General features: G+C 33.6%; 1 protein-coding gene across 1 annotated transcript in view; it reads left to right on the top strand.

Annotated features, from left to right (window-relative positions):
* Positions 1–16,687, top strand: part of LOC149787550 (twinfilin-2-like) — a 49,706-nt gene that overhangs the window by 1,103 nt on the left and 31,916 nt on the right. The window contains exons 2-5 of the mRNA XM_089973696.1: positions 3,986–4,063; positions 6,704–6,756; positions 9,029–9,154; positions 9,681–9,776. Of these exons, the coding sequence (XP_089829822.1) occupies positions 3,986–4,063; positions 6,704–6,756; positions 9,029–9,154; positions 9,681–9,776 (353 nt within the window). The remainder of the gene's footprint in view (positions 1–3,985; positions 4,064–6,703; positions 6,757–9,028; positions 9,155–9,680; positions 9,777–16,687) is intronic.

Below are 16,687 nucleotides of genomic sequence, written 5' to 3'. Positions count from 1 at the left end.
AAAATAGATTTTTTATAACAAGTCCTCAGTATGAAACAAATTTACATGTTTATTCATCTAACATACCAAGACAGTATTTTAATAATCCAGTTTGTTACTTACAGGTGTTAATAAAATGCCCTATGATCATATGCATCATTAGTTAGATTTATACTGAATGAGTTGTAAAGGATAGGAATCTAGGCAGCCAACTTTGCCTCTTCTGGCTGGTGAGATAATTTCATCCAGATGTTATCAGCTTGTACTCTGACTTATTATGACATACCTGCCATATTCTGAGATAGTGGGGGAGGTTGAAACTCAAAAGTGTATTAAAGTCCCAGTGGCAGGGGGGCAATGTACGTGACCCCCCAAAAAGCATTGTCATTCAATTGAGAATAAACTATCTTTTCATGTAAGCCTATGGCTATGATGTCGTAGCCTCAACTTTATTTTTTGTGGTTGAAGCTACGAACTGAGCCCATATCATGTAATGGAGCAAAACAAATCATCACTAAAGTCAGATAAACAAACAGTGTAGAAATCTACTACATAAGTATAATCATGTTGTGAAAGAAGTTTGGCTTATTTTGAATTTATTAAGCCCTTACACGATAAAATAAATTGGCTTGGTTACACTAACCTCATCGTGTCTGCCATGACAGATAATGCGAGACTCTCGCCGTGACCCCTTTTCTACGTAAGGCTTGCCAGACCATTTTTCGCTATTCTACGCTATGTTATTATCATTCAAGTGGCAAATAATGGCTTCTTTGTGCAATTCCAAGTTGCCGACAAACTGTATTTACTTTTAATGCGCAGAATTTCTGACTCAAACCGTGCCAAAATATTTACTACGATTTGTTTACGTTTCCAAATAAGGCCTCAATGTCCTTATATGGCACACACACAAACAAACGAGGCCGAGAACGGAAACAATCATTATTTGAACTAATATGGCAGACAATATAATTGAAAATATCGGATAAAAAGGTAAACAAGATTTTACAACTATTTCTACAATGATTTTCGATATTTCCGCAATTAAATGAGAGGACTCCTCAATTTTTTGGATTATATGCAAGGAATATGTTCAAATTGTTGATATTAGGCTAACAGAGCGCCGGGTATGATTGGGTATGATTCACACCCGGCTTGCTCCATTGACATGTATATGCTCATGTTAGTACCCTGTCCACGAGGTATGAGTAAGGGTACTAATATTATTACTAGTAAGCCTATAGAAAAAGATCGGAAAATTCAAATCTGAATTAAAGAAAATAACTTGCCTGATTTCTTCAAGCACTTAATATACTTTGAAAGACAAATAGTTAGTTGTGAGATATCATTACCATACACATGTGAAAAGACTTCATATTATCACAACCACACTGACATTAAATATCAACAGACAAGTTTTATTCTTTAAAATCCATTAGATGGCAAAATATAGGCTTAATTAGCTGCAGTAGTTAAATAGGGGTTTGAAGGTAATACAAATATTATTAGTGTTTATCTTTGCACTCACTAGAGACTTGATGGTACTGTAATGGTCAGAACTGAGTTGTTCTTCATGAATGACCATGAGATATGATTGTATCTTTAGAAATATGAATACATATCATCACAAGTGGGACTCACCATTTCATTGTTGGAGGGGGGATGTAGTACTTTCATGTTTAATGGGGGTTTTACAGGTAAAACAGCAGTAATAAATGCTTGAGGTATTAATGGTCTGACAGCACAAATCAACTGAGCAAACAAGAGCATGTGCTTATTATTGTCTTTCAATCATTTTATTTCATTTCTAAAATTATCTTGGACAGCATGGGTCAAATAATATTATAAAAAGATTAACATAAGGAATAATAATAAAGATAAATATGATAATATTCAATTCAGTATGGTAGATACAGATGTTGCTTCTATACTGACCAACATTGTACACTCCAGAAGGACTTGTGTTGATTTATTGTTTATGGTATGTGCAAAGAATTAAATGCTGCCCATTGCTGTTGTGCTTCACAAAGTAAAACTTGTCAACCTGGAGTTCTGAGATTTATTATTGCTGGGCTTTGCTGATAGCTTATTCTTCTGAATTACTCTTTTAAAATTAATCATGTTTGAACACTATTGCAACAAATGAAGTAATCTTGCTTTGTGTATTATATATGGAGTAAAATCTGACTTCAAAGAAATATTGTCACTGTCCCCAAACTTGCCAATAATCTTTAATACATAATAAAGTTTCTTATTCAAAGCAGTGATGTGTATTAACTTTTGTTCAACATGCATATAACATCTCTTTGATTTACTTACAACTTAAATGAATTGTGTTGTTCCACTTAATGAGCTTTACCTATGCAAATTAACACAGTGGGCTCACAGACATCAGTCCACCATTGACTTAACAGCTTTTGTCAGAAAATAAATACATGAAATGGTTGTTGTTTACACTTTACTTTCACTACTTTTAATTGTCTTTATAAGAGTTTCCTGTATCAGCTGCCCCAAGCAGGACTGTTTACTGTTTAAACATGCTACATGTTACATACACATACTGAAGTTTTTTTTATATTTTTTTAAGATGAATTAAAATTGTGTTTTGGGCATGACACATCGTATTATGGCAGGTATATTATGATCAAATCACTTCAACAGGTTTAATATGTTTCAGACAACTCCCTTTAAGGAAAAAGATAAAATGACCATTTGAAGTAACACATATAACAAATATGAATGGAATGAGAGAAAGTTCTGGCAAGCAGAATTTATTAACTTTTGATTGGAATATTGCAGCGTAAAAATTCTGGGGCTGCCAACAGGAATTGGGGCTGTAAGGCAGCCCTAATTAGCTTAGCAGACTCATCTAGCATCACAGCACATATGAAGCTTGTCAGCATTATCATGAGGTATTAACATGGCATGGGATTAACATTAGCCAAGCTGTTCGCTTGAAGTGGAAATGATAGGGTTGTATCAGGATGTTGAAGGATGGTTAAAAAATTTGAAATCTTTTAAAGAAATGTGAGATTCTGAGTAATATTGTACTTGTATTTAGTCAGATGTAGAGGTTCAAGCTACAGATGATCCAAAAGAAAACTAAAAGAAAAGAAAGAAGAATTTTACAGGAATGAGAGTACAGTTTACAAGAGTTCCATATATTTTTCATTTTACAAAGTCCTCGACTTCCATGGTTGAAAATTGGGATATATGCTCTGAGCAGGAAATCATGTCACATAACTGGAGAAATCCACTTGGCCAGGGACAAGCTCATATTTGGCTCAGGCAAGCTCAGGATTGCAATGTGTTTGACTGCGTGCTAGTCCAAAACATTGTGAGAGTGGTCATGATCATTTCATAATGCTTTATATTCTGCAAGTTATGTATTGTTGACAATTTCATTCATTTATTGATCCTTTATTTTCAGGGTCTGTCACTTCCATCTTATGGTCAGTAGCAAGGCGTGACAATATGAATGCTCACTATATGAATCATGTTTTAAGAGACAGAATAAATATTTATATTTTAACTTAATATTTAAACAGGATTAGCTAGAACTGACTTAGCCAGAATAGGTTCCTCCTTAATCATTAAACTGACCAGGGAAAAACCAATGAAATGTACAGAGCATGCAGACTCTCAGATGTTGGCTTGTGAAAGATTATTTTGGTACGTGTTGGCAATTTCAGGGTGACTAGGTAATTGTTAATGACACTGAGATTTATGTTACCATTATTTTTGGAAATGATAATACTTGTCTCTAATGACTAGTTATGTGGACTTCCTGAAAAGCTAAATAGATGTTCTGAAAAAAATGATATCTACTATTTGGCAAATAATTAAAAGGATTAATTTGAGTTCTGGTTTAGAATTAGATTCTGATTTTCTCTTCTTGACAACCAGCAATTTCAGCTAAGAGCTCATTGTATAGAAAACTCAAATAATCTTTTATTGTTTTTGTAAATATTCTTTTATGCAAACTGATTTTTCAATCCATTTTCAGCCTCAGAAGATTTGCTGAGGTTTTTTGCAGAATCCAAAGATGGCAGTGTGCGATTAATAAAAATAGCAATCAGAGATGGTAGGTTTTTACACTTAAAACTTGACACAGAATGTTTATGTTCTTTGCTTTCCTTAAGCTGATTTCTCCCCTTTAAACCATATTAACATACTTGTTATACAGGTTGTAATACTTCTTCAGATATGTCCATACGTCATTCACAACAACATAGATGTCATCTTGTCATGTTTACCTATATGTATGTCATCTTGTCATGTTTACCTATATGTATGTCATCTTGTCATGTTTACCTATATGTATGTCATCTTGTCATGTTTACCTATATGTATGTCATCTTGTCATGTTTACCTATATGTATGTCATCTTGTCATGTTTACCTATATGTATGTCATCTTGTCATGTTTACCTATATGTATGTCATCTTGTCATGTTTACCTATATGTGTTTAAAGGGTTGGGTGTATTTTGTGCAGAAATAAGGAAAGGCGAATAAAATTATCTCCTTTTTAGCTTTAGATTGATTCAGATATTTCAATAATAAAAATGTAGACCAAAACTACAACTTTGGTTGAGATGAAAATGAATTCAAATTAATTGGATACATTATCCTGTTTTAATAGTTTGGCACTAAAATCATCATTTGAGCCTGTTATTATATAATGAAAAATATTTGATGCATCATACGACTGTAAAGTTGAAAATTGCGTTAACTGCATGTCTTTCTACCATGAAAATTTGGATTGCCTGCATGTCTTTCTACCATGAAAATTTGGATAGACTGCATGTCTTTCTACCATGAAAATTTGGATTGGCTGCATGTCTTTCTACCATGAAAATTTGGATTGACTGCATGTCTTTCTACCATGAAAATTTGGATTGACTGCATGTCTTTCTACCACAAAAATTTGGATTGACTGCATGTATTTCATAGATGTGCCATGTATATATAATTGATTGCATGTTTCTTTGTGTGACCCATGAAAATTGCATGAATTTAACACTGGCATAGTACTTGGGAAATGATGTTGCATGAATTTAACACTGGCATAGTACTTGGGAAATGATGTTGCATGAATTTAACACTGGCATAGTACTTTCCTTTTAAATGATGTTGCATGAATTGCATGAATTTAACACTGGCATAGTACTTGGGAAATGATGTTGCATGAATTTAACACTGGCATAGTACTTGGGAAATGATGATGCATGAATTTAACACTGGCATAGTACTTGGGAAAATTGCATGCATTTAACACTGGCATAGTACTTGGGAAATGCTGTTGATAAAGAGACAATTTTATGATGTATGATAATCAACTGCAAAATGACAGTGCTGTGAAAAACACCACTGTTAATCAAGAACAGATTCAGTAATATAGGTCATGATTTTTGGTAGAGAAAACAGCTGAAAAATCCACGTCTGACAGCTTGGGACATGGTCCATATTTTGCTGAAAAAAGTAAAGGTTAATCAAGTCCAGAACTTGTCAGTTGATACTGGGGGGGGGTAAGTAAAAAAAGTTTTGGTTTTTTACAGCACTGAACCTGTGCTTCAGACAGATAGATAGGAACAGGGATTTTATAGGTCTGCAAAGATTGTCAGAACAAAATGTTTTTGTTTGTTAAACATGAAATTGTCTAGAAAAAGAATTGAACACTTTCCTGTACATGTGACAAATGCCAAATTTGTAATGTCACAGACACAGCCATGATTGCAAAAGTTTCAGGTGTAACTCTTTAAGTGAGATGCTGCCCAGGCATGTGAGTATGCAAATAATGCAAAAACATTATGAATTTTCTTCATTGGAAAACAGTAATCTCTAAGAACTGTCACAAAAGATTTTAAAATCTTGCATACAAAAAGTATTCAGTACAGTATACACTTTTTATTTTACTGTTAAGATAAATAGAATAAATAAGAATCTGAAAATTGTAAAAGGTTAAGATACTTATTTGATCTGAATACCTCCATCCATTCCAAAGTATGCAAATGTAAATTCAAAAGGATAATGGGAAATCCCTTCTAATTATTTTTAACAGAAATGTGTCCTAGAGGGGTTCTACAACTAATGCAAAGATTTACAAACCCACTTGCCCAACTCCATGGACAAACTGAAATTCTCCTTGGGCAATCTCAAGTTTCTAATGTACTTGCCGATGTGGAGTGTGGCCCTTATTATCCATGCCTTTGGAGTGCATATAAAATTACCCTGTTTTCTCCAGACATTGTGAGTATATGGGGTGTGGCCTTTATTCTCCATACCTTTTGAGTATATGGGGAATGACCACGTATTATCTATACCATTTGAGTATATGGGACAAGGCCCTGTATTCTCCTCTGAGTATATGGTGTGTGGAGCTGTATTCTCGAAGATTTTGAGCATAAAAACCTAATTTTTAGCTCTAAAATCTAAACTTTGTAGCATTGGAAAATGTGTAATACAGTAGTGTATTCATGTACATTACTTTGTTGGTGTTTCTTATATTTGCCATGAGAATGGCAGAAGCTTGTGCATAAAATCAATTTTTGTTATATTTTTTAAAATGCCTCACCACAAGTGATACTTCATATAAAGTGTTACCTTTGTCTATACTTCCATCTGTCCATTGCACTTTGGTTAAGTTCTGCAGTTAGATCATTTCAGTCACAATGGTGTGGTATTCATGCTTCATTATAATTGTTCCTTTTCTTTTCTTTTCAGAAAATCTAGAACTGGACACAAAAAAGGGTCCAATTGGGACTTGGGATAAAGATATCCTTTATATGAATGTGGGTGAAGTGACATTTTTAAGGATGTTGAATGAATTCTTACTGTGCAGGTTGAACTTATTCAACCTTTACATTTTCTTCTGATTTTAATATGTTGTTACCTAAGTTTATGGTAGTGATAATAACTCTGGGAGAGATTGGACATAAACTTAATGTAGTTTTGTATTTTACCGCTATTAATTAATGATAAAGAAAAATGTGTATATAATTTTAATATTTGCAGGAACAGTCTTGTGAGAGAAAATGATGAAATCAACAAATGTATAAGAGGCATTGGAGAAATCTTTAGAGACTAGCTTTCATGCCTGTGCTAGGATGGAAATAAGAAAAAAGTAATTAAAAAATGGGTTGAGCAAGTTTTAAAGAAAGTTGAACATAAAAATACAAAAAATGTATTTTTTAAAAAGTTGAAAAAATTGGGATGCTGTGTGAATTTCAATATCTTGACCTCTTGTTTGGCAGTTGAGACAAGAAAGAAGGACAGATATATGTGTTTATAAGATGTGATAAAACTTATGTCAATGTTATTTAAAATAATTTTGAATAGTCAGTGGAGGTGAAAACCCCATGTCAGTATATTGCAAAACCATTTTGTCAATAAAATCAGGACACAAACATCTGGCTGTAGCTATCCCTGTCCATTGATTCCATTTTCCCACTGCAGTCCAATATATATTGATGGTGTTTGTTTGAATCTTTCTAACAGCAAATTTTTCAATAGTGATCAAAGGACTCTGCCTCCTTTTGTTTAGTTGAATTGTTTTCAATTTCAGTTCTGATCTGAGAATGTCTGGCACTTTTTGCAAAAATTTATTCCTTTATTAGCAATTGGTAGTTATTACACAAGAAGTATACTCTTTACGTACAAAGCTTGTCATGTAGTCAGCTGATGTTAGTCTGGTATCCATTTGAGTACATTTGGTAATCTAGAGAGATCAACCACAATAGCTAACATGGCATTTGTACTCTGTGTGTGTGTGTGTGTGTGTTTATGGTTTAAGCTTGAAGCATGGTTACTTTCACATCATTAGTAGAAGTTGTGTCCCTTACTTGATTGTGTGTATAATTTTCAAGGTCAGAGTAATGGGCCCTACTTTCCTTTCTGCTGGATAATTTTTAAGCTGTGTGAATGAAGTTTATAGACTTTGACTTATACATCATTAATTTACTAGAGTGTGTATTGCATACCATACATGGAGTCCTATTACAAAGGTGTCTCATGCATCATTTAAAGTCTTTCATTTTTGTTCACTAACTTAAGATGTTTTTTTTTTATAGAAGATATGTTGCATACTACATTGGGAAGTTCTAATTTGAGCATGGAAAGTAACAGGAGGTCAGTGTTGCATACTACATTGGGAAGTTCTAACTTGAGCATGGAAAGTAACAGGAGGTCAGTGTTGCATACTACATTGGGAAGTTCTAATTTGAGCATGGAAAGTAACAGGAGGTCAGTGTTGCATACTACATTGGGAAGTTCTAACTTGAGCATGGAAAGTAACAGGAGGTCAGTGTTGCATACTACATTGGGAAGTTCTAACCTGAGCATGGAAAGTAACAGCAGTCAATACTAAAGGTTTCAGTCACATGTTCCAACTGCTTTGTAGCTTAAGATTTGCTAGATGAAAGGATGAAACTTGGCATATTGGATGCAGCATTTATGGACCTATCTTTATATGTCAGAAATTTAACTTTTGTTTATGTCTTATACCTTATAAGCATTTTGTATATCACATTCAAGTTTATGTTTTCAAAGCATCAGCAAAAAATTTGTTCTTGGAACTTTTCCTTGCCTGAGGTTTCATGAGAAAAATTACATACTTTCAAAATGCAAATAGATTAAACAGGAGATCATGAAATATGGTTAAGGTTGATAATTTCTCTTTCATTAGTCGTAATTTTTAATTATGCAAGAATCAAGTTCTTTTATGATGGTGTATTGTTTTCATTCCATTGTGTCTTAAAATATGCAGACATTAAGGATTCATATTATCTATTATATAGAGGGAATTAAATTTACATAATTCACATGATTCCAGATATTATGTGATCAAAAAAATGGTAGAAATTGATATGGCTGTAAAACCTATTTCACACATTTGCAGAGGTAACTAGATTTAACACTTAAAAACAAGTGCAGAATGATACATTTCAATTTTGCAAACACTTTACTAAAGTGAACTATTTATATGGTCTCTAAATTATTGTAAATGTTTGTGTCTCCAATTGCAATAATTGATCTTAACTTGTGTAACATTATGACAAGCTGGTGCTACCTTTGCTAGAAGAGAAACAGCCATGTTACATTTTGTATCGCTTAGACAGTCAGAACAATATGGGATATGAGTGGATCTTCATCTATTGGTGTCCTGACTTTTCACCAGTAAGTAATGGTTCATGGTCTTGAATGTTTTGAGTTATTTTCCCTAAGAATTTTGTTCTCTGTTCAATTTTGAAAGTTGCTTTCTCATTCCAAACACATTTTGTTTATAGTAAAACTGTCCTACATGTGTTTATTATTAAATATTATTTCTGTGTTCTTATTTTCCACTTTATTAACATTTTTGCTGTTACTCTGGGTAAACATTCAAGACTGAATTGTAATACTAAATGAGATATCTTACTTAATAATCTTTACTAAATTGCCAGATAAATTTATGGTTGACTTTTAATTACATCAGTACACATCACTAGGGCCCCTCTTTTTTAAAAGCGGAGTTATTTCCCCATAATCATGACTTTTGAAAAGACGTAAAGTAGAGCTTAAAAAAGTTGTCAAATTTATTGATTAAAAAGTTAATAACAGTGTTGGGACAGTCATCATTCCCATGCACTGGGTATATACTTTTTCAGTAAGATTCTGTAGATTCTCCTACAAATGAATTCTTTTCCAACTTGCTTCATGTCAGGTTCGACAGAAAATGTTGTATGCAGCCACAAGAGCCACATTGAAAAAGGATTTTGGAGGCGGACAAATTAAAGAAGAAATCTCTGGAACAGTACAGGTTTGTCTCATGCTTTCTTTTTATAGATACAGCATGATATTGTTCACTGAAAAAGACCCATCGATCATATCTGTTGATTATTGTACCTACATGAATTGTCATTTTAGTTAAAACCAAGAGGATTTATACCCTTGAAAATGAAGAAATCATTAGCATATATACTTGCTTGTAAGTCAAGTACAACTGCAGACTGCATAGACCCAGATCTACCATCACATAATGTGCCAGCAGATCTGGGTCTATGCAGGTTGTTTGGGCTGATTAGTAAAACAAACAACATAGTGTCTGGTCTGTCAGCACATCATACAGTGACAGTTCAGGAATTTTATTATAATAATAATAATAATAATAATGCTTTATTTATAGAGGGTGACTCATTGGTCAAGGACTATTCTCCCTTGAGGCCCTCTTAACGAGAGTATAACAGTGCACACTGTATTAAGATAGCAATAATTACTGTTTATTTTAACATGTTTAGTATTAAAATATTAAATTCCATTATCTATACAAAACACACACATGCTCATGATATCTTTCTTAAATACTGTAATATTTTCAGCAGATTTTACATGTAGTGGAAGCTTGTTCCACAGAACTGTACCAGAGTATTGGAAACTTTTTTTAAATTGCTCTGTTCTTGGTTTTGGTGCTAGAAGGTTTCCATGTGATATTGATCTCAACTTGTGTTAAAAAAGGCATGAATAAGTCCTGAAGATACTCTGGTGAAGTTACATGTAGACATTTATATAAAAGTACTGCCTTGTGAAAATCTATCCTGTCATATATTGTGAACCATTTGAGTTCTGTAAATAATGCTTTTGAGGGATGATCAATAGATGCATCTAAAATTATGCGTGATGCTTGTTTCTGAAGTTTATAAATCCTGTCAAAGCTCAGATTTAGCACAGTTTCTCCATACATTTGAACAATAATCCATTGTTGGAAGAATATATGACTTGTAGTATAGATTGCGAGTTTCATAGGTAAATATTTCTTGATTCTGCTGAGAAGGGCAGTTTTGGATGACAGTGTTTTACAAATCTTATCAATATGGTCATTCCATAATAAATTATTATCTACAGACACACATACAAGCTTTTCATGTTTGACATTTTCTAACGTATGATTATTTATTGCAAGAGATAGTTCTGGGTTCCCTGACTTGTGTAGCTTTTGTGATGTTCCCAAATCATACATTTTGTTCTACCTTCATTTTTACCATCCTGTTTTGTTGTACCCAGATGTATACAAAGTTGCATCGCCTGCAAATGTATCTGTATTTGTGGATTAATTATTTAGTGGTAGATCATTGATATAGATAAGGAAGAGGAGGGGGCCTAGAACTGACCCTTGAGGGACCCCTGAATGAATAGTGCACATTTGAGAGCTAATATTGCCAATGCTTACGTGTTGAGCCATTTGGTTTAGGTATGATCTAAACCAGTTTAAAGAAGGATTGTCAAACCTGTAACAGTTCAACTTTTGCAGCAGAATTTCATAATCAACAAGATTGAAGGCTTTCTTGAAGTCAAGGAAAACAATCCCAGTCATGTGTCCATTATCCATTTCCTTCATCCAGAGATCAATTAATTTGGTATGTTCTGTTTGGCACGAGTGGTACTTTCTAAATCCAGATTGCACTTTATGAAATAGAGAGTATGTTTCAAAAAGATTATAGACCTTAACGGCTACATGGTTTTCAAATAATTTTGACAATATAGGTAGAATTGTTATTGGTCTGTAATTCCCTGGCTTCTCCTTTTCACTTTTCTTAAAGATAGGTATAACCATTGCACATTTCAGTGTTTCTGGAAAATTACCACTTATTATACTTAAGTTTATGTTATGTGTTAGTGACTTTGTTATTACTGGTACAGCAATTTTAAGACTTTGTGGACCAATGCCATCCAGTCCAGAGGCTGTATTAATATTCACCTTAATTAGCATATCAAAAACATCAGCTTCATCAACAGTAGCTATTGAAAAATAATTATCATTAGGAATATTAGCTCTTATAAATAAAAGAAGAGCATTAAGTTCAATTGGGATGTTAGTCTAGTTCTGAATACTGTTACTGGAAATGCTTATGAAGAAATTGTTGAACATTTCCAGTGTCTTCTACAGATGTTGCTATATCATCATTTTGCTTAAGTCTAGGGGGAAGACAACTGTTCTTGGGTGGGTTCAGCTTTTTTAGATGCTTCCACAATGTCTTGGTACTCTTACTTTCATGAATAGCCTGTTTATAGTAGTTCTCTTTTGCCTTATCTATCAGGTGCTTAGTTTTATTCCTCCACTTTCTATAGCTTTTCATGTCTTTTTTCTTGTGGAAATTATCACTTAGATGCCTATCCTCATTGATCTCAGGGGTAATCCACGTGGGTGTAATTTGATGTTTAACCCTTTTTGTTTTAATTGGGGCATTCTTGTCTAAGGCTGCCTTGAACATCCGATACCATTTGTCTAAGGCAGTATTGACATCAGCTATATTGCAGACTGATCGGAAGGGTTTGCAAACTAAATCATTTAAGAACATTTCCTCATCAAACTTTTTAAAGTCCCTGTATTGTATTTCAATGTGTTGACCATTTTTAGATGATTTAGGAACATGTCTACATAGCTGCTAACCCTCATGAATTTGGTGTGAATTTCACGACTTTTTCAGCGATTCATGGACTCACGCCGCAAACCAAAAATTCACGAATTCTCCAATCATCAATTATTTTAAATTTTAATAAAAATAACTGATTTCCTGTTAAGCGCTAGTTGTAATATTCGCAGTTGCCAAAACAGTCCGGTACTGCTGGTCGCGATATTAGTAGATCTACAGCCGATTAGTACAGTTGGCCCATTTTAGCCTATTTTAATCTATATGTATAAGAGTAGTTTTACAAATGCTTTTGAGAGAAACTGAGGCCTAACCGGAATTTTGCTCCTCCCATGCGTCACCAACAATGATTTTGAGTTGTCGTTCAGCATCGCATGTAAGATCTTGAAAATGTCTTCACCACCAAGGAAAAAGAAATGTATTACTCGAAACGTGAAGTTTAATTTGGAATATATCAAAAATTGGCTGTGCATTCTGTCATTAAACATTGATATTCATCATGCTTTTGCACTCAGTGTGCCATCGCAGAGACTATGTGAGGAAGCACGTCGGTTGCAAAAAACATTTAGAAGTTGGAAAAATTAAGAATTCACAGATTTCAGCTCTGGAATATTTTAAGCCATCGGCGGAAGACCTGCAGGCTACCAACGCTGTAGCTTTATTTTGTGAGTTTTCTTGTCGAACACAATCTACCTTTATCAGCTGGAGACCATGCTAAACATTTGTTCTGACAAATGTTCCCAGACTCAAAAATCGCTTCCAAATTTTCCTGTGGAAGAACCAAAAGTGCTGCAGATCCTGTGCATTCCTCACAGCAACAGTGACAGCGAAAGAGTATTTTCTCTAGTGAGGAAAAATAAGACAGACTTTAGGGCCTCCTTAGCTGCAGAAAATTGGTCAGCAATTTAAGTCACCATTTACGATCAAGCAGTTGAGGAAGTTCAGGTCTGCTGCAGTATCATGTCTTGATAAATAAATATTTCTGCATATATGTAGTGTTTTAGTTTTATATTGCGAATTTGATATAGTATAGCATTGACGGTCAGAGTGAATGGAGTTATTGTCATGGAATTTTTCACTAATTCATGTCCAAATTCACGACTTTTTATCCCTGTTTTCACTAATTGTGAGCCTGGATGGTTGGCAGCTATGTGTCTAGTTATATAGACTGGGTAGTGGTCACTCAGTGCATACACTGGCACATTAATGTCACTTATGTTTTCAGGTTTATTAGTATAGACATGATCAATGATAGTAGCACTTTTATATGTTACTCTAGTTGGGGTATTAATTAATTGAGTAAAGTTGTAAGTTTCAAAGTTACTTATCCATGTTAATGGTACAGTTTTCATATAGTCAATGTTAAAATCACCTAATATGATAGTTTCTAAATCTTCCTTTAATAATGCTTTTCGAATTTGTACCTCAAATCTATCAATTCAATCAGCTGTGGAACTAGGTGACATGTAAACTTAACATAGGTGTATTGGCTTTGATTGGGCAAGGGTTACTTTGATCCAGATACTCTCTACCCCAATAGTCTCTAGATCAACACGTCTGTTATAACTAATGGAACTGTCTACATAGAGAAGAATACCACCCCCCCATAGTTGTTTACATGTTATACACAAATCAGATAGTACCTGAAACCTGTTTATAGAATTATAATTATTATAATTATATTATGTTGTTTGCACTTTGACTAGACTTCTAAGCAAGTATTGATTGTTGGTTTAAACGTTTGTATCTACCTTAATAATTAAGTTGCAGTAAACATGATTGAATATCCTTGATAAAAATAAAAAGCGGTCCTTACACTTTTTTATATGAAATTTTAAAACATGTTGAATAATATTATGATTGTGTTATTCACTACGTTTAATATGTTTAGTATCAAATGAATGCAAGTTTGTGATTCTGTTTATCACATAACATTAATAACTTACTCAGTGGTATGGCTAAGTGACATTATTAGAAGTTTTGCAACAGTGTGTAAAACTATATGATATTATTATACCTCATAAAATCAAGTGTCAGTGATTGGCACACAGAATGCCACATGTCAGGGAACAACACATTGTGTGTCTTTCATGTAAATTCTTTTGTATTCTAAATGAAGATGAAATTAAATGAAATCTTGGCCAAAAAAAAAGATGTGTTGCACACAACAAAATCTATGGCAGTTGCCTTTAGATATTATTTAAGAGAAAGAGGAATACAAGGAGTATGCTTCTTGTGAATCATATTGATAACAATACACTGATTTCTTTAGTGTTAACAAGGTACTGTAGAGTCCAGTACTGTTCCTCTGAACTGTTGCCATACAAAAAAATATTAGAAACAATATTTACATTATATATAGCCAACTACAGGCACCTTAGACTTGGATCTGCCATCCATTCACTTAAAATGTAGTTTTGTCCAATCTACACCACTTCCTCGATAACTCGCACCCTGGTAACTCATGAACCACTTATTCATGGGGTCATGCATGGATCCCATTTTTTAAACCAGAAAATACCCCCCAAAAGTCATCCCTATTTGTTGAACTTGAAGAAAATCGCGATCAATATTGATAACTGAAACTTTGATGTATCTCTCGTTTTATCATCGAAAATGGTAGATAGAACCTGTGCATTATAATCAATACTATGAAATATCACATTTAAAAATAGGTCATTCAATTTTTAACATTTTCCTTCCAAACGACATTCCTGGTACACTGCAATTAGCAATATGTAATGAAATTTCTAAATAAATAAATACAAATTAATTTTTTTATATCAATATATAAACGTAAAATGTATCAATCTACCGTAACAGCTATGTCCATGAGCATTTCTCTGATAACCTAATTAATTGCTGACCATGTTTTCATAACTGACTTCCAAAAGTATGTGTTTTATTGTTGTACTGAATTAAAAGCTGGCCTCCTTTGTATTATCACGTTAATTATGTCTTTTGAATCAAATAAAGGAGGTGGAATAAAAGAAACTTTAATAGGTACGAAAATCCTACAAAGTTAAAAATCTAGCATCCCTCATCTTTTGTCATGTGTTCTCACTTCATTTGATCAATTGAACACTTATAAATGTTATTGTGTATGTAACGTAAACTACCTAAAATTAACAGACTCTTTCATAACTGTGATCAAAGATAACAAGGTAGCGAAGCGAAATGAATACTTCATAAAATAAAGAGCTTGATTTCACAGATACGGACAATTGTGGGCAAGAGAGTTTCAGAGAATTCTTGAACTGGCACTTAGAGATATCCTCAAGGATGATAAGAAGTTTCATTATTGATTCCAGTGAAAACATGACATCAATATTGTACTAATTGAGCAACACAGAAATTGAGTTTTAACATAGATGATTGTCTCACGAAATAAATGTCGCATGTTTCTATAAAAATGGAATCTTGTTTGGTTGTGTATCAATGGTTAGTCTAGTTCCCTGCTCTGAGGACTCCCGATTTGGCAAGATAATATTAAATGCCACTATGGGAACCAGACTCATCAAGAAAACAAGAAGCAGTCACGTAATATACAGATTTTTTCACATACATGTGATAGATATTGAAACCAATTGGAACAACTTTCATATGTTGGACATTTTGAAAATAAATGTTATTTAAACAGAATACCGAACAATTTCATTAGAAAAAGCGCTTTATTAAAAATTATCGACGTGATTGTAAAATGAGGTTTCAGTCAATAAACAGCCCAGTTCCCTAACGCCCTTCACCCCCATGGTTTTCTCAATATCAAAGTGATTTTTTTCACTTTTTGGAGGTCCTTTGGTAACTCACACCTCTTTTATAGTGCAGTCTGTGTTTGTGGACCCCATTGTGCACGAGTTATCGAGGGAGAGGTGTACTTATAAATTCATATTAGCTATCATCTAAGCTTGGATGATTGCAGAACAATTGACAAATTCTGAGTTTGAGATGTATGTGAAATTTCACTTTGACAAAGTTTTACCAAATTGCCTTTTATCAGTAACTGGTGTCAGTGAGACATTTTACCCATGGCTGAGAATTTTTGGAGCTGTCAAAGAGTCTGGTTGAACAAGACTTCATGCTGTAAACCAGATTGTCAGACAGATGTCTTTAATTTGTAATTGCAGCTCTTTCCCATTAAAATGCACCTCGTTATGACACAATTCCAGATATACCACAGTACTAATATTGACCAAGTAACCAAAATCATCATGCCAATACATGCCAATAGGGTTGAAAGAAAACAAGGTGAAACAGTCTTATTTCATCATTTCCTTTTTCAAAGCACCATTATTTAAAAAAA

This window comes from Sinohyriopsis cumingii, chromosome 11 (assembly GCF_028554795.1).
Source record: "Sinohyriopsis cumingii isolate HCF-2022 chromosome 11, ASM2855479v2, whole genome shotgun sequence".
NCBI lineage: Eukaryota > Metazoa > Mollusca > Bivalvia > Unionida > Unionidae > Sinohyriopsis > Sinohyriopsis cumingii.
Note: the sequence above shows the minus strand (reverse complement) of the source record. Positions and strands in the feature narration are given on the sequence as shown.